This window comes from Argopecten irradians, chromosome 1 (genome assembly GCF_041381155.1).
Source record: "Argopecten irradians isolate NY chromosome 1, Ai_NY, whole genome shotgun sequence".
Lineage (NCBI taxonomy): Eukaryota > Metazoa > Mollusca > Bivalvia > Pectinida > Pectinidae > Argopecten > Argopecten irradians.
In genome coordinates this window covers 39,736,594-39,760,638 of record NC_091134.1, presented here as the reverse complement: position 1 = coordinate 39,760,638, position 24,045 = coordinate 39,736,594, and the positions used below count along the sequence as shown (strand labels likewise).

Genomic DNA, 24,045 nt, shown 5'->3' with positions numbered 1-24,045 from the left:
ATGTACCTGGAGGAGTTGTCAGTCAGTTTACCCACCTAGTTACTTCAATATACTTCCTTAACATCAATTAGGGTTTAAAGCATGTAAGTAATCCTTGAGCTCCCGTACATGGAATGTTGAGTTACATGTGACTTCATTCTTCTCATTCTTTGGTTGGTGCCGGTAGTGGACTCAGTGAGCCAATCAAACGCATCCTCCACTTGTTGGCAGGTAGTGGCATTTCAGTAGTCCTAGCCTCAGCCACGAACGTGTAGCCTTTCTGTATGTATAACAGTATGATCACCCATTAGTAGACAGAAAAAATTAATTGATTACTTATTATTTGTTCAAGAAGATTTTGATGTTTGGTAAAGAGAATTTCAGTTTTTATTTTTCATATAGGTTCAACTTTAAAAGTTTCAATGCTGATATATAAGTTGCAATTGGTACCTAACAAACTGATTAATTAATTCTTTTTAAATGATACTATCAATCTTACTTATCTGAAACTCTTATGTTTGAAGTAAATCCTTATAGAATACAAACCCTGTTTTTCTTGTAGACATAGGGAGCCACCCTCTGGAAGACTTTGGGAATCTCCTCTCCTGTATCATTGTTGATCACCCTCAGCATACAGGTGTTGATAGGAACATAGAGCTTCGGTACAACTAACATCTCCTCCTGGACATAGAAGATTTCCCTGGAAAAACAAACAATTCAAGTATTACTATTGAATTTTGTAAATGGTAAATTTTGGGTTGTATAAACATCTATGACCATTAAGATTGTGCAAGGTAGTGATTATAAAAAAAACTGAGAGTTCTCAGACAAAACCCACTAACCTATGGCCAGTACCTTTGCAATCAAAATCTAAAGATCTCAAATTCGTAACCTAGGTGTGGAGAGTTAGTCACACTTCGCATTTAACGGTTAGTCTTTCATGTGTATATGTCACATGCTGGCTTCTACCAGAAAGAACTCTATGACTATCAATATCAACAGACTACGCACCTGAATACAACAAACCAGTTGTTGGCCGGCTGGTCTGGGTACTGTCCTGTGTAATCTGCATAGGAGATCTTGTTCCACTCATCTTGGTAAAATGGATACTTGGACATAATTTCAGGGTCCAGCTTGAACATGTACCTGGAGGAAAATTGTCAGTCAGTTTTAAATCCCATAGTTACTTCAGATGATACTTCCTTAACATCAATAATTTCATATTAAAGCATCGTACAGGTGAAGTTAAAAAGTCAGACTTTATTAGGTATTTGCATCTACCCTTTCAGGTAGATATTGATTTGTTATGTTATATTCTTAAGAGAAAATTATGTGATTTTGGCACAATAATTGATGATATAACAATCATTACCATTACCTCAAGAGAATAAAACTATTTATATACAAAGACAGAGAAGACATACCTGAAGAGATAGAGGCCGTTCTGTTCAATGTTTTGTTCCAGGATGGCCCAGGATTTCTGTAGTGCTTCCATGGCTCTGGTGTTCTCTTCCGTTCCTTTAAATAATGAAGGTTAATTTAGACTAATAATATGTGATTGCAGACTTTGCAACAATCCATCAAAGGAAAAGACAAGGTGTGCAGAAACTACTCTTTTTTCGAATTGCAGCTGCATGTTAAATGTTACAATATTAAACTAAATATCTCCTTTGAAGATATTGCTACGACCTGTACAGGGTATTTGTTGTCCCCTTTAAAAATTTTTAATCAATTACATTTGTACATCTGTACATACCAGGTGTACGAGCGTTGAGAAGCTTGCGTACAACATATCCCTTGCCAACCTTCTGTATCCTTATGGCAGCCACTTGTTCCTCCGTGGTGGGTTCCCTGTTGTAGAGAATGACAAATCAAATTACATGTCATTATTATCTATGTACATGTATAGCATTTCCAACATCATGCATCTACAATAGTTATAATGGCCATCCTACTTTTCAAAGAGAACTCTTTCTTACAACAGTTAACATGGTTCAGCTCCGTGAAGGAATATGTCAACCTTTGTGTTAGGATTAGTCAGGTCAACAAATGACAACCTTCCTCCTGACAAGTCAAATTCTTAATACATAAATCTCAATGAAGTGTATTATATCTATTTATAAGAAAACTTCAGCCTGAACATTCCATGTAACATCGTACCTATTTGCCCAGGGGTTTTCTATCTTGTCTGCCTCACCTGAAACAGATAATATCTAAAATTATACAAGGATCAATGAAACAAACAAATCAAAAGTGAAAGTAAAACTGATATTGCACATGTAACAAAGCTATTATCATTAATATTGAATAAAGTTATTGTAACATTATCATCAAAGGTTTTTATTTTATGAATTGAATTGGTAATACTGTAAATGTGCTCTTTGCTATACATTGCTCATTAAGGAAAAGGGAACTTTTTGATTTTTATTTCCTAAATATTCCAAATTAAACCAAACAAACTACTAGGGTATACCACCAATCTAAATAATATGTCACCCAGTTAAACTAGAACTGATTGTATAAATCTACTTTTCTAGTTAGCCAATCACACCACTTCATCAAAACATACGGCTACTCCAAAAACCTATGAGAAACATCCTGAAATTTTCTTTGACATTTCTTTGAGATTCACTACTGATGAAAGACTACTCTGAGACTAGCTCTATAATTAACTAATTGATTTTATTTCAATTTCTTTACCATAGCTTTCTCACACAGTATACAGCCATACCTCTTTAATTTGAGTTTGTAAAACTTGATAGACCTAGCCGTTTAATTTTGAAATCAATTTTACTTGACATATGTTTCAAAGAAGCTTAACAATAATTATTCAAATTCAATATTTGAACACTTGACTATCTTTGAAGTTATGCCGCGATCTTACCACCTTGACATTAAAGAGGTTTTACTGTAATTCAGATATGGATATTTGCCTTCTTTGCTCTTTATATCAGACTATTTTGAGGAATATAGATATCATTCTCAAATCTTTTGATGCCCTGCTTTGATATTAAAAAAAAAACAACAACTGAAGAAGCTAATAATTTGTACAGGGTTTGATCCTTACAGACTTTCTTCCAGTGTACAGTGCGTTGTTTTAAATTCTTTTAAAATCATGAAATATCCTTTTCTCATTTCAGTAAATATCTACTGTGATTTTTATGTTCAGGATGAATCTCAATCATATCAACTAAAACACTAAAAATAAACTTAAATCTCCACCCTTTGAAATAAAATGTTAACTTTGAAACCATTTCTGTTTAAACAAAACATATTCACCAAATAAATATAAATCCATGTCCAACAATTTAAAGTGAATCTTGTCTGATCAAACATACTTACCTGTATAAAATTACGTACTTTAATCACAGGCACTTGAAACCTTTTAACAATTAATACACCTATTACTTAATCAGATATATTTGAAAATGCATCAAGTACCTGTGCTGAACTCCCCCATCCCTATAATTTTATAATAAACTATTCTAGTCTCAATAGGTGAATAAAACTAAAAGTATATGGATTCTTAAAATTATTACTAAATATTGCACAAAAATCAAACAGACAAGATTCACTGTATCTATATTGCTAAACCAACCATATAATAACACATGCATATACATATATATATATATATGTAATATTCATATAAAAACCATCAAACACATAGCAGCCAATATGGTGTTAGACAATGTAGGTAAAACTGACATACCCTCTACGGACGTTTCTATAGGGACGCATGCAGAAAAGAAAAACACATATTAGAACATTATATAGCTCTCAGGGGACATAAACTCAAGCGCATATATTATGTAAGGTTATATTGGAAGGGTTTGGAGGGATTTAAAAACAAAGGAACAAAAAACGTAGGGTTTAATGCAGGATTTTGGGCAAGTTTACTAGTTACAAAAGGGTTTTGACGGATAGCCGGTTATATACACAGTAGCAGAGAGGTAATTTAGGTACACAGGGTTGTCAGGTTATGGGAGTTCAGATACAGGGATGTGCTCAGTGCAGGTATAATAAGCTTTGTTACTTTGGATATACATGTTATTAAGATTACAAAATGTGAAAGAGAGCAGTTGACCGACATGTACCAGGTTAATTTTCTATATAGTACTAATATCTATAAAATCAATTGATAAAAAGGAAATATTTAGACTATATTTAAAGCATTACATTATTTTAATGGGATTTAATTCAGTCTAACTACAGGCATAAATTGTAGATTAAAGGCACTATATATATATATGGTTCAAGGAATTGTTGTTGATTCTTCTTGGTTTAATGAGAATTAAAAATATGCTGATGCTGAAATCAAATGTTTAAATTAACTGTAAAATAAAGTAATTGCTAATAATGTTATAATTAAGGTATTTTAGTAGCAATATAATCTACATTTACTACTGTGCTAATACACTCATATACAAGAAAAATCTTCACTCATACATGTACTGAAGGCCCAATATACCAACTCATTGACCGAAATTTCCGATAAACCAACGCTGTTCATACTAATAGTGATGGCATGCACCATTCATTTTAAGCCAACCACGAGTTAATTAAGGCAAATGGATAACTGCAACTTTTGAAAAACAATATCCTGAAGTTCTACTTATAAACAGAAGCCTTCCAGGTTTATGTGAACATACAGAGAGTTAACTTCAACTGATCGATACAAATCCAAACTCTAACATCCTTTTCCATTACTGACTGACTTTTACATAAACTCAACTCAGCTAAAGTTATTTATGTCATGTACTTTTATCATCAAGATTCACTACTCAAAACGTGAACTTACCACACCATCATAAAAAGTGATATGATGATATAGACACTACCTCTACTAAAACTAATATAAGGCCGTGCAAATTTCAACTAGCATACAACAAACATTGTGCAATTTGCTTAAAAAAAAAAAGGTGATGTATCTAATGAAGGAAACTTGATGTAGTCTGAATGCATTAAAGACACAAACAGTGTAGAAATATCATAAATGTCAAATACAACCTTCACTATGCCTGTAAAATCTTCAAGAAACAAAATCAAGTAGAAAATTTGTATCCCCTACACCTTGTAAAACACTTCCTTTTACAACCGCAGTAACTGTTTAGTCCTCTAAAGAGATATGGAAATAGTGTTAATGTATCTACAAAAGCCATTACTTATGGAAAAGTAAACAAAATATAAATCTAGGAGCAATCTTCAGGACGCAAAAACTCAGCTACAAGACACTGTCATCTGGTAAAAATTCAAACCTGTAAATATTAATGAATTAAGCGAAAAAGGGAAATATGAATTAATATAACAAAAAATAGCCTAAGATCAAAATGATGTCCAAGCAGATTTCTAGCACTCGTTCGAGTTTGGTGACCTACGATCGTCTACAAAACCATCGTTACCTTGGGGTTTGACTTCCTGCTGTGCAACTCCTGAAGGGAGGCAAGGATATATACATTAAATATATATGTGCCATTTTATATATAATGATAGGATATAGAGGTCTGGTGGGTATATATGCAATCAGAAACAGAGAAGAACTATATGATGTAGAAACAATATATGAATCACCATTTTACTAAAGTCCACCACCTTTTATCTGAGTATAAATATGTTACTACATGTACACACAGCACATCTCACACATTCACTTACAACTTTAACTTTGAGATGAATTATTTTTCAGATACAAGTTTGAGAAGTTGATTTTGAATTTTCACAAGTAAGGATTGATCCACCAGCAAATATCCACAAACTCTCACCATACACACTTATTAATGATTCAGATTAAATGTTGCAAGGACTTTTTTGTGGATGATTATTACTATATGAAAATGGATTAAGTATTCTTTTATAAAATTTAAGACAAAATTAAATCAATATCTTCTCTAGTCCTCAAGACAAGAGATAATGTTATGAATTTATGAAATAATGAAAATCAAAATTTGGGACTTCATAATGTTTATATACTGATGCTAACAACTAGAACCATTTCTATCTATTCATTTATTGTTTTTAATTTTATTTTTATGTCAAAATTTCAACAGCTCTAACCAAACAAGTTTAATATTTGTACTCTTTTATTTTTTGATGGAGAGACAAGTGCCAAATACAAAATCATTTTAGGCAATGCCTAAACTAAATGTTAACTGGTACAATGTACTATCTAATGAAATGTTATAAACAAGAACAACATCATGAGAACGTGAGTAAAGACAAGAGTTATGGTTCCGGAACTAAAAGTGAGGAATACTTTACCATGAGATATTGACATGCCTGAAAACACATGGCTAACACTATTACATCAAATGTACAATGTACATCTCAACAGGGTTATTTAAACACAGTTTTTATACAATTGTTAATGTCATCATGATAGTTTTTGTCAGTAAATTAAACTTTTTTATTTTATTATTATCTTTTTAATAAGTTTTAATAATCTACACATTGATGATTGAATGAGCTGTGTTTACATATAAACATGCACTTGTATACCAGTACTGCCATGCAGGTTTGTGAGGGGGTGACACATGCATTATTATATACAAGTGATACAGTGTGACGTGACCAATGAAACTCTGAGGAAAGGCTCCAACACACCAAGACAACCAGGTACCAGACAAGAGTTTGAATTGTGCATCAGGTAACCAAGCAACCTGGCAACCAGGCATCACTCAGGATTTTGGATAGTGCAACAAGCAACCAGGTACCAGAAAAGATTTTGGATAGTGCATGAGGTTATCATGGGCAATTAGGCAACCAGGCACCACTAAGGATTTTGGATAGCCCAACAGGCAACCAGGTACCAGAAAAGATTTTTGGAAGTGCATCAGTTAACCAGGTACCACTTAGGATTTTGCAAAATAATCAGGCACCAGGAGGCAGGTGGCAATTAGCAACAAATAACAGGGATGTAACGGTGGCATGATACACAGCAAAACATTAGAAGACATGTTGCATTGCAAGATATTTGGGGAATGATGAAACACACAAGCACATTAAGAGCACAATCAGAGACCAGGCTTCAACGTGGGGCAATGGATGCACAAGGACCGTGACAAGGTAAATCCGATGAACATTTGTGACACATCTTCAAGAACATGGGATATGTGACAGGAGGGGGGTATCTGGCATGATGATGTAACAAAAGGTGACGCTTCTTGCAAAGACAACAGAAGGCCCTGAAATGTGACAGACAGTGTTGTCACTTGACTTACGCTTCTTGTCCTTTTCCTTGCCCTGGTCTTTGGAAGGTTTAGCTGACCCTCGGTGACTTGTCATACCGGTAGCTGCAAATGCAAATTCAATTCTTCAGCTGCAAGTCGTATAAAACTAAAACTTTTCTAAAGAATGAGATACAAATATTTCAATTAAACTTTGAAACTTTTCTTCTTCATGTTTCAGTCAATCATGTTTATTACATTCTGTTAAAGTATTTCACCTCTGAACAATAAGTGGTATTTATCAAAGAATCTATGAAATGTTTGCTATGATTTGTATTCTTGCTAAGAATGTACTAACTAAAACTATTCATTTTAAAGTATCTTTGAATCATGAACTTACCTGGCCTACTGCTAGAGGGAAGACCAAGGATATTTTTGGTTGTAGAGTCAAATGTGAATGATCGCCAGGCAAAAGCTACATCTTGGTTGGCAATATCGGCCAGACATTTTCTCAGAGTATTGTAAAGTGCATCATTGAAGATCTGAAACAAAACAGCATCAAAATAAAGATCTCACAAACTCTATAAAATATGGTAGTCACTTCTCTCTTCTAATGAAGATGAACAAAAGCTGTCAAATAATCCTTTCTTACATAAATCATATCTTGTTCTTTGACATAAATTCATTCTTTCAGAAGGACATTGAGATATTTTTTACCTACCTTCCCTTTAAGTAGTTGGACTTTGACATGAGTTTGTCGTTCCTGTAGGGACAGTGGTAGTTGTGTTACCTACCTTGCAATGGTTTGACTTTGACATGAGTTTGTCGTTCCTGTAGGGACAGTGGTAGTTGTGTTACCTACCTTGAAGTGGTTGGACTTTGACATGAGTTTGTCATTCCTGTAGGGACAGTGGAATTTGTGTTACCTACCTTGAAATGGTTGGACTTTGACATGAGTTTGTCGTTCCTGTAGGGACAGTGGTAGTTGTGTTACCTACCTTGAAGTGGTTGGACTTTGACATGAGTTTGTCATTCCTGTAGGGACAGTGGAAGTTGTGTTACCTACCTTGAAATGGTTGGACTTTGACATGAGTTTGTCATTCCTGTAGGGACAGTGGAAGTTGTGTTACCTACCTTGAAGTGGTTGGACTTTGACATGAGTTTGTCGTTCCTGTAGGGACAGTGGAAGTTGTGTTACCTACCTTGAAATGGTTGGACTTTGACATGAGTTTGTCGTTCCTGTAGGGACAGTGGAAGTTGTGATACCTACCTTGAATGGTTGGACTTTGACATGAGTTTGTCGTTCCTGTAGGGACAGTGGTAGTTGTGTTACCTACCTTGAAGTGGTTGGACTTTGACATGAGTTTGTCGTTCCTGTAGGGACAGTGGAAGTTGTGTTACCTACCTTGAAGTGGTTGGACTTTGACATGAGTTTGTCGTTCCTGTAGGGACAGTGGAAGTTGTGATACCTACCTTGAAATGGTTGGACTTTGACATGAGTTTGTCGTTCCTGTAGGGACAGTGAAAGATGTGATACCTACCTTGAAATGGTTGGACTTTGACATGAGTTTGTCGTTCCTGTAGGGACAGTGAAAGATGTGATACCTACCTTGAAATGGTTGGACTTTGACATGAGTTTATCGTTCCTGTAGGGACAGTGAAAGATGTGATACCTACCTTGAAATGGTTGGACTTTGACATGAGTTTATCGTTCCTGTAGGGACAGTGAAAGATGTGATACCTACCTTGAAATGGTTGGACTTTGACATGAGTTTGTCGTTCCTGTAGGGACAGTGGTAGTTGTGTTACCTACCTTGAAGTGGTTGGACTTTGACATGAGTTTGTCGTTCCTGAAGGGACAGTGGTAGTTGTGATACCTACCTTGAAGTGGTTGGACTTTGACATGAGTTTGTCGTTTCTGTAGGGACAGTGAAAGATGTGATACCTACCTTGAAATGGTTGGACTTTGACATGAGTTTGTCGTTCCTGAAGGGACAGTGGAAGTTGTGTTACCTACCTTGAAGTGGATGGACTTTGACATAAGTTTGCTGTTCCTGTAGGGACAGTGGTAGTTGTGTTACCTACCTTGAAGTGGTTGGACTTTGACATGAGTTTGTCGTTCCTGTAGGGACAGTGGAAGTTGACCAGTTCCTCCCAGGCCTGTTTGAATCCCTCACGGTCATTGTAGTAAGCTATACACTTGCCAATACTATTCATTACTTGTACGGCATTGTCCACAAACCTACAGCTTTCCTGTAAATAGTAGATTCATTTACAATTTCTCAGACTGTGCTCACAAGTAATTACAAATGAATATTGAAAACTATAGGTATCATTCAATAATCTTGCCTCCAGTACACAATTCAGAAGGAGGGTCAGAGGTTAGAGGTCAGTATAATAGCGCAAGTATTACCTTTGTAAGCTGTGCCATCACTGTTTCCTCGTCACCAAAAACAAATGGTGTGGTGGAGCAGAGATGTACATGGTGACCAAGTGGTGCCGTCATCTGGAACCGCAGTACGTGGCGCCTGTAAAACAAACAATCTTGTACATCATTAAGCAGATTGGATATCAATAATATGAGATAGCATATAGACTTTGGGGCCTCAATTTAAATTGCCTGGACATAAGACCAAGACTATCAAAACTGTAAAGGTTTGCAATAATTTTGTCTTCTGAAGTAACTTTTCATTTATTTTTTCTTCTTCAATTTTTTAAATGCCCTGGGCGCTTATTGGATCGAATATGGTAAGATTTTTAAGAAACATTTACACTTAGAAGCACAGTGATTTATATAGATTTAACAATTTAACAATACATTGTTAACTGTAGAATAGATATCCTCAACCAGTAGTGAATATGATTTTCACCAAGAAAGTCTTTATAACCTAGATGAGTATACCTACCCAGCTGGGAGGTTGAGTACAGCTGCTCGAGTAGCTGTAGACCTCAGACGGAGGATAGGCTGTCCTGTAACAAGGCTCTTCCAGGAGTACGGCTCGGCTATCAAAGATCCTGGGTGGACGACGGGCGGTACTTTGGTCTCCATCCCCACTACAGACCCTGTATAGCCATGGAAATGTGTTACAGGTAATTTATAATATTTGTCGTTTTCATATGTTAATGTATTATTTTTATTAATTGGTGTAGAAGATTATGATGCAATTAAAATTGGAGTTATCTAAATTGAACAAATGAAAGCATTATTTAATCTATCTATTTCATTATGTGATAAAATATTCTTTGGCTAAACTGACATTATCATCATCAATTACAGTATTTCTAGAAATGATCTCCAAAAGGATTTTACAAATCATGATTACATAATAATGTTAAATCTTCAATACTAAACTAATACTAAACTATACTAGACAGACTGACACCAAAATTCTACGGTCACCAAAATGCTAAAAACAAAACAAAGTCAACAAATCACCACATTTATGATGCAAACTGGAAAAAAAACTTAAAAACATAAAAATAGAAAAAATCATACTAATTATCACCAGGGAAAATTCTCAAATTAAAAAATAATAATTTAGTACCTGCCCTTCAAAGTTTCAAACCCCAAACTACCCACTGCTTTCTATTTTCTTTTCTCTCTTTTTTTTCTCTTTTTTTTTTTTTTTTTTTTTCTCAAATGTATTACCTTCACCAAATCTTTAAGACACAAATGATAAATAAATCTACAAACAAATGAGATATAAACAGAATTTGTCAGAGTTGGCCAATAGACAAAACCACAGTCACCATCTTACCTTCGTTTAGATACATTAGGTCCTCTGTTTGCATTAATTACAAATTGGTTTGATAAAACACAACAACGATAATCTCAAAATCGTCGCTTTCCAACTTACTTAAGGAAAGACTACAATCAATTCCATCAAATCTTTGATGGAAAGATTACTTTTTGTTATACATTGTATGCTACAACAGTCAACTAAATTCAGTCTTCCATCGTTCAATGCTATTCTTTTTTTAGAATGGACTTTTTCATAAATAGGTATTTGCTATTTTCAAAGCGGCAACTGTCTAGTGGTCCAATGCAATGTGATTTTTTTTCTTTGTTTTTTTACAGTAGTTTGTCGATTTCGAGTTATTAAGCTCTTAATTAACCAATGAGGAGGGACTTTAACATTATCCACTGAGCTAGAAAAGATTTCTACATTTAGCTAAATGGACTTCAGCATCATCCAATAAAAAACCCAAATTTTATCTATTGGGGGAATCTTCATTATTATCCATTATTATTATAAAGAGGATTTTGGTATTCATGAATAAGAGAGGAAAGGTTATATATGTATAAGATATGTAATATTGAAATCTTTCTTTGACTGAATATGGATGGAATTTAATTATCAAATAATCAATAAAGTAATCTTTACCTTCCATGACACTACTACTGGTGATGTTGGTGAGCTCCTTCTCTGGGTCTTTTTCACTACCCTTTCCTCCCTTCACACTGGTATGGGATTTCTTCTCCTCCATCGGTGTGGGCGGGGGATCGTGCCACCGAGACAGTGAGGAAAAGTTCACCACGATCTCCGTCGACTTCAGACTATCCACATCTTTTTAGGAAGTCAAGGCATTAAATTTCCTTTTTTTTGGTAATTTTATCACGACAAGTAAATTAAATTAAAAAAAAAATGTTGTCTGCCTCTGTTTGAATTTATACTGAAATTGGCTAACAGGCTACAAAATTATTCATTCAAAGATCAAATAGGCAAAAGTTGAGATAAAATTATAACGACAAGTAAATTAAATTAAAAAAAAATGTTGTCTGCCTCTGTTTGAATTTATACTGAAATTGGCTAACAGGCTACAGAATGATTCATTCAAAGATCAAATAGGCAAAAGTTGAGATAAAATTATAACAAGTAAATTAAATAGAAAAAAAATGTTGTCTGCCTCTGTTTGAATTTATACTGAAATTGGCCAACAGGCTACAGAATGATTCATTCAAAGATCAAATAGGCAAAAGTTGAGATAAAACTATTTTTTCAACAAGTGTAGATCATCACATTTCATTGATCAATGATAATACTAGGCAAAAAAAAGTTTTCCAAGCAAAAGAAAAGAAGCAATTCCAATTGTAAATCAAGGATACAGAGATAATGAGGAGACTTGTCATCAGATCCGGATGTCTGTAGAAAAATATAAGGTTACTTCATAAGTATACACACATACATGGTTATGGTATTTACATCTATGAACATATTTTTTATTTTCTCTTCTCCTTTAACAGGTACAGTTAACCATAACTAAGTAATTCATAATAAAGCCTCTCAAAACCCAAAATGCATAAGTGATGCTTTGCAAAATTATGAATTTGAATTTATAAATAAGCAGAATCTATATTAATTTATACTAAAAAAACAGAAAGAATATTTGTGATTCATGCCAAATTAATAGCATCCTTAAGTGATTTTTAGATTCAAGATACAGCAAATTATTGACATGTGGAAGACTAATTTCAAAACTGTAAATAGCAAAGAAAATTGAATTGATCTTGATCCCCAATCTTAAAACACCATTTCACACTTGTGCAATTGTACAGTGATCAACGTGCTCAAAATGACAAAACCTGCTACAATTTAGTTTTAAAAATAAATGTATAAAATACCCATTAAAAAATCTGTTTGTTTTGATTTGGTAAGTCCTAAAGTTAATTTCAAAGAATTGAATTCAAATTTTTGTTATACAGTTTTCTTGAAGTTAGTTCTGTTATGGGTATTAATAAAATCATTTTGCAATAAAAAAAACCGTTTAGCGGTAAGTTATGTACACAAAAAGCAGGTGACTTAGGGCATGCAAAATGCAGCAAACATTATCCACTCAGGCAGTCCGAGTCCTTGGTCATATTAACGGAAAGGTTTCTTCTTAATGTTAACATGTGAGGAAAATCAACAAAATGCATTGTGGGGGAAAATGACAAATAAGGAACTTCAATTCAGTGTATGCTTGTAATAAATCTAGATCTGTTTACATGTTTTTTGAACTTCTAAATTTTTTTCGCGAGTTATACAGAAATTTTTTCCTGTTTCTGTCATACAAAATTCTTCTTTTTAGTCATCAGTTTTCTCTACCACAGATAAAGACTATGAAATATTTGCTGTATGTATCAGAGCATTCTTCATAGAATTTACTAACAAATCACAAGACAATGGATGCTACATTGGTACTGTACAAGAGAAATCATGCAAGGCCACAAGGACATCTCAAGGTCGCATCTGTGTACAGACAATATGGACTAAGATGTATATACAAAAGCAAAGAAATTAATGCAGATAATATTTGTAGCAAATATGTTTATTGAGAAAAATAAATGCTTTGAGAATAAGAAATTTCTGCAGATAATGTATATATAGCTACATGTATGTTTATTTATATAAAATAAATGATTATATTATATAAAAAGATATATATTTTAACTACGTAGAATTTTATATGATAATTAAAGCACAGGATTCTGGCACTAGCTGATAAATAATAAAGAAAAATAACTAGAGAATAGAACACCTGTAGGCAGGTGTGCTCATTAGCTGTAAAGTTCTGTTTATACAAGCATAAAGGGTCAACTTCACTGCAGGGTCAGTATCACCGCCTCCCCTAATACCATATATGGTATGGTGAGAACAGGTAATATATTGTGTAAATCTGTCAAAATTCAAAATCAGTGACAACAATCGTCATTACATGTAAGTGAAACTTCTACTGCCTTCAAATTGTTAAAATGAATTTTTTGCTTTCTCCATGACAATCAAAAGGCAAACAAAATCAAGGTGTGAAAATTATACCTCTATATTAATTTGTGCTCAAGTTCTGTCTAAAAACTAAGGCAAAAGGCATGAAGTTATATGTATTCCAATTTCATCAACTTTTTCAATAATAACATATAAAAGTTTTTTTGTTTTTTTTTTCCTTCTCAATTCCTACACTTATTTCAAATTATTTATGCAATTGTAGAAACTAGATTTTTCAAAACACTTTTATAAGGGTGAAATCCAAGGCTCTCAGTATTCAACTGTATGGGAAGTATTGCAAAATTAAAATTCTGTCGTTTCTAGTTTCCTTTTTTATATACACCATTTAAAATTTTCTACTTAGCAATGAGCAGTGATATCATTTTATCACTCAAAATGGCATGAAAATTTTGTCATATATGTGTTTGTTATAAGCACTATCAATTTACAGCCACACTATCAATTTACAGCCACACTATCAATTTACAGCCAATTTTCATCAAATCAATGTTTCTAAACTTGCAGAATTGACCCAAAGGAAAGTGTTGCAAAAGTTAAGGAAGTTACCATATTCTATGGAGAAATTTTAACAAAGCAATCCCTTTACACTGATGTAAGTGGGGCTGCACTAGGAGTCCTCCATTATAAAAAGATCATTTAATTGTGGATTACAATAAAGGGGAGATAACTTTATCAAATACATCATTAGGTACCTTTCTCATGACTTTCCAATATCCTGAATTTTATGTAACTTTCTTAAAAGTTAACTGGATATTGTTTTTAAGGGGTTGAGAGCCTTGGATTCTGGGGAGGCCATGCAGTGAAGTGTGACTGCCTATACTCACACTTAGGGTGTTTGTGGGAGATGGTGCTTGCATATGGGTAGGAGTTTGAGCAGTCTTGGAGGAGGACGTATTTACCCCTGCTGTATTAGGCGCCGACTTCTTATCACCCTTACCAGTGGGTGCAGTGGACGCAGTCACGCTCTGTAATGTGAAGCTCAGTCAAACACAAAAAGCTACAAACACACATTATCAATTCTCAAACCAAGAAAAGCTTCATTTTGTGAATTCTGCTCTGTGTTAAATTGTTTTATGCTACAAATAGTTACATTGAGGAAAGTTTCTGCCGTTTTTATCAATAAGAGAATGGAATCCTTTGCCACTCATATTTATGAGCTGGTAAAATCACTACATCAGTATACAAGTAGCGTATAATTTCAGATGAAAAGGCCAGAAACAATCCTCTGAATTTTCAAAATTATGATTAGGTAATTTAATTTCAATCATAACATAATTCAACCAAACAAAATTAAAGAATTAACCTGGTATTATCATTCAATTTTTCATTTGTCATTCAACGATGTTATGAATCATTTTTATATGCAGCACAAATTAATATTACACAAATAAATAATAAGCCAATAACACTCATACATGTTTGGCTCCAGGATCATGAAACAATTTAATCTTAGACTTACATATTCACCTAGCCAATCAAAAATGATGTAACTTTTGTATCATCTTTTTGATTGGTCAATTCAAAACTGAAACAATATTATAGACTTAAATATTTGCCTAAGCCAATAAAAAATGATGTAATTTTTATATTATCTTTTGTGATTGGTTAAGTCAAAACTGCAACAATATTATAGACTTAAATATTTGCCTAAGCCAATCAAAAATGATTTAACTTTTTATATCATCTTCTATGATTGGCTAGATCCAAACATAAGACTGTTTTATGAACTTGGAGCCTCAAATATTTCAGTAGCACGTTAGAAAGCACAACATCTAAGCTTCTGGTAAATATCTGCTTATACAATTTCACACATTATAATCTTGTAAAACTGAAACTAACTTAAGGGATCAGATTTCAAAATTTTGGTAACAAATTTACTCAACATCTAGCAAGAAAAATTGTGCACAAAGAAAAGAAATGTGAAGACCTACGAACAACCAAGATAAAATATCTACCGGTAACTGATAGTTTGTGAGATCACTATTTAGTGTGTGTACCGATATAACTCTCTGTGTGCCTAACAGTAATTATCATAGAATGGTCTAATAACTTTGGTTTTGATTAGTTTAACATCCTATTAACAGCCAGGGTCATTTAAGGACGTTCCAGGTTTGTTGGTTGAGGAAAGCCGGAGTACCCAGAGAATAACCACCGACCAGCAGTCAGTACCTGGCAACTGCCCCACATGGGATTCGAACTCGCGACCCAGAGGTGGCGGGCATGTGGTAATATGTCGGTACATCTTAACCACTCGGCCACCGCGGCCCCCAGGTCTGATAACTATTTGTATATTCATGCAGTTTCTAAAACATTAACATACAGACTTGTACTTGCAAGAACAATACTATATGTTCAACACTAACCATCAATATTCAAATTGATAACCTGAATTCTGTTAGAATATATTTTCCCTCACATTTTCTTTCTGATACTATTCACGCTCTACATTATTAATAAACTATGACTACCAGCATGCATTTGAGAGAAGATCTAAGGAATATTTTGGAGATGATCTAACAAAACAAATGTACTGTAGCTTGTACAGTCAATGTTTACTATCGATGACACACCATCTTAAAACATAATATAATTATCCAAGAATTGACAGAGAAAGATAACAAATATCCTTTATAGATCGATTTCATTTCAAACTTGGGTAAATTGCTAAACAATGATTACACTTTAATGTCAAGCTCAACCATAGTGTAAAACATCAATGTAAACTTCCTTAATTATATAGCTGCAAATCATTCAATCTTAATTTTCCATTATATATAGAGATTGTTGTTCAAAATTCACTTAACTCTACATCGGTAAGTATAAATGATTCAGATTCATATCTGCTTAGGGGAGATAATCAAGTCATTGCCATGCTAGTGCAACCAGATTATCTCCCCTTGACAACTAAATTCATGGGTTCCTTGTCAAATGTTAAATCTGACCTATGATGGTAAATGGACACACTAATTACCATTATGATAAGGTAGTTTGTATAAGTTTGGATGATCTGCAATCTGACTAAATATATATTTAAAGCATCTTTAAACTAGGCCAAACTAAAAATTCAACGTGGGATTTTTTAAACAATGTCAATGTTGTTAAAAATAGAATTTTGTCAAAATGGATTTATATGACAATTTGGTGGGCATTTCGCTCAGACAAAAGGTATTCCAAATGTAATAGGTCTCTATTTAAGACTTTGAAATATAAATTCATCAATTGAACTTTTACCACAATATAACTTAATACAATTCACTCAGGCTAATTCTTTTACATAACCAAGAAGCAAAATATGGCATAAATGTATTATTCTACATTTCTTATGAAACATATAACATAAGATATTGACAAATTCCACGTCATTGTTTAGTATTTTAATTGATACCGTTGTAATTACAAATCGTTGATCAATACGATTAAGCAGGTACAATATGTACGCTGTACCCATATCCGAGCCAAAGTCAAGCACGTTAAACAAATGAACTACATAACCACTGTGGAGGTGGTATAATGATTTTTTAGGCAAGACAATTCACCTAATAAGGTAAAAACACTTCTGTCAGAGCGATTTGAGCTGTTCTAGACAAAAGTAGCATTACTCTACGAGCAAGGGACTGGGTTCGGCATACAAGATATTCGACCACAATGTGTAATGGCGGACAGCGAGAAGTTTGAACATTTCACACGCATTTCACCACCATGTGATTTTCTGACATATCACAGTAAAACCGACAGATCTAATTTCCATTAGAACTGGGGTTTTTCCGATATATATACAAATTTTAATGTTCTCGTAGAATGAATATAACTTAATATATTTGGTAAAACTGATAAATTGATTGATCTTTTACTGATACCACTTTATCTAGAATTTAATATCATAATATTAGTATTGGGTAACATCTATAATGCAAATCATAATTTAAACTGGTCAGGTAACAAATAGCTTAATGGATAATATATATGCGATACAGTGTTGCTTAATCTGAGGTACCTCATCAAATGCAATAAACGAAAACCTAGCTGGCCTATAACATAGATTACACAGGGACATTGCAGCTCCCAGTATACTTGGCTCGTGTTTCTAATCTGGCTGATGCATTTGAGGTACCTCACCAATTGCAAAATAATAAAAAAAATATAAACAAAAACAATAATGAACTTAAACATACCTGTGACATTAACTGTAAATCATAAATCATTATTGCATTATCAAAGATTTTCTATTTATAATCATGCACCAGTATTCCGTCTCTCCTAACCCAGATTTGTCTGCCCTTGTCATGAAAAGATCAAGATAAAAGATTGCTACATTATTCATTTGTGCGTTACAGTTTGTGAGAAAATGAGGTGATTTTCTCATACAAATCAATGATGTAACAATATACACCAGTAATAACTAATACCTGTTAACAAGAGAAGATAACTCTGGGTGATAAAAAGACCTCATAAGATTCTGCACTACACAGACAAGAGAGAATCACTGCCCCAAAGCCACCAATACTACACACTGGACATGCCTATAGAGAGGAGAGGTCTACTACAGCTACTGTAGCTTAATTAGCACAGCAGTTAATTACACAGGTAAGACCCATCAGGTGTCTCTTATAGGTGACTCTCTCTGATTATGATACAACATCTGCATGCATGCCTATAAATATATATATATGTATATAATGGATGGACAAGAAAAGCTTTGATTTCGGAAAAATCCCACAACAAACCTGTATATTGTATATTTTTTCCAATTTCTTCCAGCGTGGAAAAAAAATAAAAATTTGTAAACAATACTTTCAACATTAATATTGATCAGGTTCAGGTCAGTTGACTACAATGAAGAGTTTATGAGTACAAATCTATGTTGTCAGCTTTATAAATATGTATGATATATTATAATATCCTGGCACTTATTATAGGTTATGAAACATGTTAACATCATCAGACTTAAAACCCAGCCACAGAAATCATGCATTATTTGGTTATAAAAGCCAGCACACACGTTACATCACGAGGAATGGGAATTCAGCACCTTGGTCCAAAGGCCCCCTGTACGAGGGATATAGTCGCGGGTGGCGTGCCCTACACCTGAGGGGCTACACTGGCGAGGAATCTGTGGGGGAGAATGTATGAGGGGAAAGGCTTACCCTTAATCACCAGGCCTATACTGGTAAAGTATCCTCGAGGGTGGTGAGGGGTGGGACACTTACCTTCAAATCGGAGAATTTCTGGTTACAAGCATAGGTTTGTGGCTTGTGGCAGATGTACAGGGTCCTACAAATACATACATAATATTATCTACTATATGTAGTCTTCACAATATAGCACTAAGAGACAGTTTTGTGGTGATTTACATAGCATCTAGTATGCAGTGGAACAGTTAGTATGATTAATGTGAATACGTCAATGGATATTTTTCATTTAATTGTCATTTAATTTAATGTAATTAAATAATCATAAATACAGAAAAATATTCAAATCATAACACAGAGAATAATCTAAATGTAAATTGATAATTTTTCATCAAACTCTTCCCAAAACATTCTTTCAATGATGTATCAGAAATGATCTAAAAGCATTAAAGAGTTGTATACTTGAAACATTTGCAGAACTCCTCAAAGTCCATCCAGACTTTCTTTGGTTTGGCTTCGTCCTCGTCTCTCTTTCCATCCTCTGGGGCTGTCTGCTCCTGTCCTTCCTCTCCATCCAGGAGGGGCTCCTCTGGCTCAGTAGGGGGCGGGGGAGGGGCCAGACCAGAGTCCATCTGCTGTAACGCTCCTGATAACAAATGGGATTAAATAATTGATAAAATATTCAACTTGTGTAAAAAAAAAAAGGTAATTTTTGGCCTGCTATTATAATAGTTCTTAAACTACTTTGAGAATAAAATCTTAGCAAAGGTTTGGTATACAAACACAGTAAAATGTCTAATTTAGTGAGGACATGAATATCAGTGAATGTTGATATTATCACCTTTCAGTTTGTCCTTGTCGTCTTGTTCCTTTTTACTTGACCTGGAGTCTGACCTCCCGGCACTCTTCCCTCGGTCTGGCTTAGTGGTCCTCTCAGCACTGCCACTCTTCCTGGGAATCTTAGGAGACGACTGAAAGCAATGATCACAAAGACATGAAAATTTGATAGGGCTTTGTACACGGCAGAAATTCCCACATAATTCCTTAAACCCAGAGGTGAATGGCTGATGGAAGAATGGTGCGAGCTTAACCACTCGATTCTCACTAAGTTACCTTTACATATACATGTAAATACATATTCTGTCTTTGCATACCACAGAGTTATCTCCCTCAATGTGGGAAAGTACCTTGGATGTAATGTCATTATTCTGCGAGCGAAATTGATGCTGTTTTCTCTGAAAAATATTTCATTACAGTCAAAATACATGATGTTACAATCCATACCTGCCCACAAGGGCAGATAACTCTTTAATATGCAACGATGGAATAGTATTAGATATGTGATATATGGTAGATAGGAATCATTTGACTAGCATATTCTACATAATCTTGTACATCATAAGTGATAAGTATCATTAAACCCAAATCCCTGAAAACTGTTAGAAACTTGCAAATAATAAAGCAATCATTAAAACCACTATTTGATTAAAAAAGCTTAATTCTTCAGCTTCTTTCAACACCAGTAAACACAAAATGTAATTAAAATAGTATGTAAATAAACTCAACAATTACCAGACCGCCATCTGCACAATTTGAGTATTTTCTATTTAAACGCTTTGAATTTAAGTTCATGAAAACAGACATATTCTGGAACAAATGTACATGTTAAAAGAAAATTTTGTTATTTCAATTATTATAAACATGCATGAACCATTATCAAATTAAGATTTCATTGCAGACTGCATTAATATTAATGTTCCTCTGTGTGAGTGGGGTACCGTAAACTACATAATGTAAATAACTAGCAAATCTAGGTCATGCACAATTAATTTCTAGTTTATCAGGCCAACCATAATCTCTGAATTATGTTAGTGTTCATTTACAAGTGTTTAATAATAATATGATAGCATACAATAAAGCAGAGAATATTATCATATTATTCTGAAATTGAACCTTATATCTTTTTCAAAAAGAAATTGGCCTGAGAAACAAGTACTTTAAACCTGCAAATAAAAATGTAAATTTCCATGTCAAACTTTTCTTTTCAAGTAACAGATTGAGAAAGTTTTCTATACATTGAGGGTTCTGATTATATTGTGAATGCCTGACCCTTGGTGACCTTTGATTTGATCCTTGACCTACCTCACGGCTCATCATTTTGCCTCCCTCCTGAATTTCTTTGCCCTCTTTCTTGGCGGCAGATGACTTACGTCTGCCCATGCGTGGCCCTGGGCTAGTTGGCTTTATTTCAGGCTTTTCCTCTTTTTCTGGCTCTGGAGGTGGTTCTACAGGCTCCTTATTTAAACAAGGTCAAGGTCAGAATAGCGAGGTCAATGACTATATATGGCAGCCACAGTGGGAATTGGGAACCATGAAAAGGAGACTGTAGTTTCATCCTGTCTATATAATACCTAGCATTTCTATTGTTCTAATCTATTGTAATTAGCAATTATAAATGTAATAAAGCAAACAAGTCACTAGCTAGTTAGATTAATGCCAAAATCAACTTAAATTAATATAAATCTCTAAATAAAACTCAACACCAACACTTATAGCTTGTTACCTTTACACCATAAACCGAAAGTTTTATAATTTGACAATTATGGCTACATAATTGTAATAATGTTTAATTTTATAATTCACAATTACCAAAACCGTTATTGTTACCATTTTTAATACATGTTTTGTTAATTTCACCAAAATTCAAGAAAACAATATTCCATATATTGATTTATAATTATTTAATAATTATACAAACACAAAACTGAACGAAACATAGAGAACAATAAACAGAACTTTGTTCAATAAACCCAGTAAATCTGTAAGACATGCTCTGTATATATGTATTGATTATCAGATTCTTTTCTGAACAGCTCAAATAGAGCACTGAATTTTTAAAATTAACAATGTGTCCTGATTACATGTTATTGACTTCAGCAAAGTTTAACTTTAATTCTATAAATCCAGAGGCATAACAGACAAGTGTCTTTTATTCACGAATAAAACAAAAGTGCTGAGAGCATTTTTTATTTTCCAAATGGGCTATATATAATCATTAAAGGAACAAAATGCATTGCCATTAAGTTATTTACAGCAATAAGCATACATGTTTTGTCAAAATTGCCTTGAAAAAATCAATTACTGTGTAAACAAGATCTTTCATATTATATAAGTTTGAAATGGAACAGTTGACCTGTACATTTGGTATTTAGAACCATACCAGAGCTGTCTAACAGAATACTGTTAGTAACAAGGATGTTAGTGATGTACGATATCAAGTTTACCTCAGCTTGTGGGGGCTCATTTACGACCTCCCCCTCGATTTTCACTGGATCAGGAGCATTCTCATCCGTCTCCTCTATAGAGGTAGACTTTGGTCGAGATCTTGTACCTCCTCGCTCTAACGAGGATCGAGGTCGATGCCTTTATATTAGAAATAGAAATATTAAAATAATTCAATTAGAAATATATTATACTGAAATAATCACATCACAATATTTTGCAAACATTATAGCTAATGGTTTTTTTTACTTTGAAAATGATTGAAAACTTATTCTATTAAAGATTGGTGGTATTAAATAGATGGTTGTAAAGCTATTCATATACTTACGTCTCTGTAGGTATAGGCACTGGGCTGACTTTGTAGTTTAGGAATGAGGAAGTGATCTCTATACACTGGATTGGTTTTGGTGGCTCGGGTGTGGCTGTCAAAATAGACAATATCTTCCACTAAACTACAATTATCTTTACTGTAAATACTCACTAGCAAATAAATATGCTTACTATAAAATGTTTACATGAAATTCTGAAAATATATATACAATCCTGAAAATGAATATGAAATTCTGAAAATGAATTGAAATTTTTAAAAGATTGATATCAAAATTCTGGAAATCATGAGAATTGTAATTATAAAACACAGTATTCAAGGTAACACTTACAAACTGGTTCGTCTGAAGGTGTTTTCTTCTTTTTCTTGGGTCTGATCAATTTCCATGCAGGGATTTTCTCTGGAGGGGGTGGGGGCTCTAGAGGACAAGACCTTGTCTGTGTGATACACACTGGGTGAGGGTATAGATGGGAGAGACCATTCTGTCTCAGCTTCTCACTGGCATCAGCCTGGAATGGATACAGTAAGAAAGTTTAAACAATTAATGCTTATTCCTAGTTGTATTGTGTTGTTACATGAAATAAGTAAATTATTTTAAAATGTTTTAAATGTCTAAACATAAAACAAATGAATTAAGATACACTTGCAGTATTTCTATTTTCCAAAAATGGATATTTTGACGGGACCTTTTGATGAACTCCATTTATATAACATACCATTTCTCCTAGGACGGAGACTTTGACGGGATACTTTGGAGTGCTCCAGTATGTAGCAAACACCACAACCTCAGGCTTTTCAGGAACAGGAACATCTTCTAGTGTAGATTTCTCTTCTACAAACAAAGGAAATTTCAATCTTCATTTAACTATTGGTACTCAGGTATTCACTTCTGAATGTTCATAATGAATTATTCTAGTTAGCCTTTGACTCAAAGGGTTAATGAGTTAAAGCCCTTCCTTTCACTGATGTGAAAATCAACATGAGTCTATTTGTTTAGAATTAGTTAGGGTGGAACTTACTATCTTTTCCTCCTTTGTCTTTGTCTTTTCCTCCTTTGTCTTTGTCCTTCCCTCCTTTATCTACAATTAACACATTAAAGTTTTGAAAACTTTTTGTAATAACATCAAAACAAACATAGATCAACAAACATAACTATCTCAATATGAAAAGTACTACCATCATATGATTAGGAAAATTCCTGCCAAAGGGCCTTAACTCTGTACATCTTTCTCAATATCTAGGAATACTCTCATCTTCCTTTACCTTTGTCCTTTGCATCCTTTCCCTTGTCTTTTCCTCCTTCTTTCCCAGATTTAGAATCTGCTTTCTCTGTCTTGCCTTCTTTACTTGCCGACTCCTTCTCAGATTTATCATCTTTAACTGTTTCCTAAAACACACAA

The 24,045-nt window shown here is 33.9% G+C and overlaps 1 protein-coding gene across 1 annotated transcript in view; it reads right to left on the bottom strand.

Annotated features, from left to right (window-relative positions):
• Positions 1 to 24,045, bottom strand: part of LOC138327551 (androglobin-like) — a 64,005-nt gene that overhangs the window by 12,140 nt on the left and 27,820 nt on the right. The window contains exons 11-38 of the mRNA XM_069273729.1: positions 23,909 to 24,032; positions 23,665 to 23,724; positions 23,362 to 23,477; positions 22,977 to 23,154; positions 22,646 to 22,739; positions 22,320 to 22,458; positions 21,178 to 21,330; positions 19,877 to 20,006; positions 19,498 to 19,681; positions 19,114 to 19,177; positions 18,631 to 18,657; positions 14,731 to 14,871; positions 12,250 to 12,286; positions 11,528 to 11,710; positions 10,901 to 10,924; positions 10,049 to 10,205; positions 9,556 to 9,670; positions 9,228 to 9,395; positions 7,543 to 7,684; positions 7,197 to 7,268; positions 6,238 to 6,255; positions 5,382 to 5,411; positions 3,692 to 3,706; positions 2,140 to 2,176; positions 1,736 to 1,830; positions 1,404 to 1,497; positions 991 to 1,125; positions 526 to 679 (exon numbers count right to left, since the gene is read on the bottom strand). Coding sequence (XP_069129830.1) covers positions 526 to 679; positions 991 to 1,125; positions 1,404 to 1,497; positions 1,736 to 1,830; positions 2,140 to 2,176; positions 3,692 to 3,706; positions 5,382 to 5,411; positions 6,238 to 6,255; positions 7,197 to 7,268; positions 7,543 to 7,684; positions 9,228 to 9,395; positions 9,556 to 9,670; positions 10,049 to 10,205; positions 10,901 to 10,924; positions 11,528 to 11,710; positions 12,250 to 12,286; positions 14,731 to 14,871; positions 18,631 to 18,657; positions 19,114 to 19,177; positions 19,498 to 19,681; positions 19,877 to 20,006; positions 21,178 to 21,330; positions 22,320 to 22,458; positions 22,646 to 22,739; positions 22,977 to 23,154; positions 23,362 to 23,477; positions 23,665 to 23,724; positions 23,909 to 24,032 — 2,886 coding nt within the window. The remainder of the gene's footprint in view (positions 1 to 525; positions 680 to 990; positions 1,126 to 1,403; positions 1,498 to 1,735; positions 1,831 to 2,139; positions 2,177 to 3,691; positions 3,707 to 5,381; positions 5,412 to 6,237; positions 6,256 to 7,196; positions 7,269 to 7,542; positions 7,685 to 9,227; positions 9,396 to 9,555; positions 9,671 to 10,048; positions 10,206 to 10,900; positions 10,925 to 11,527; positions 11,711 to 12,249; positions 12,287 to 14,730; positions 14,872 to 18,630; positions 18,658 to 19,113; positions 19,178 to 19,497; positions 19,682 to 19,876; positions 20,007 to 21,177; positions 21,331 to 22,319; positions 22,459 to 22,645; positions 22,740 to 22,976; positions 23,155 to 23,361; positions 23,478 to 23,664; positions 23,725 to 23,908; positions 24,033 to 24,045) is intronic.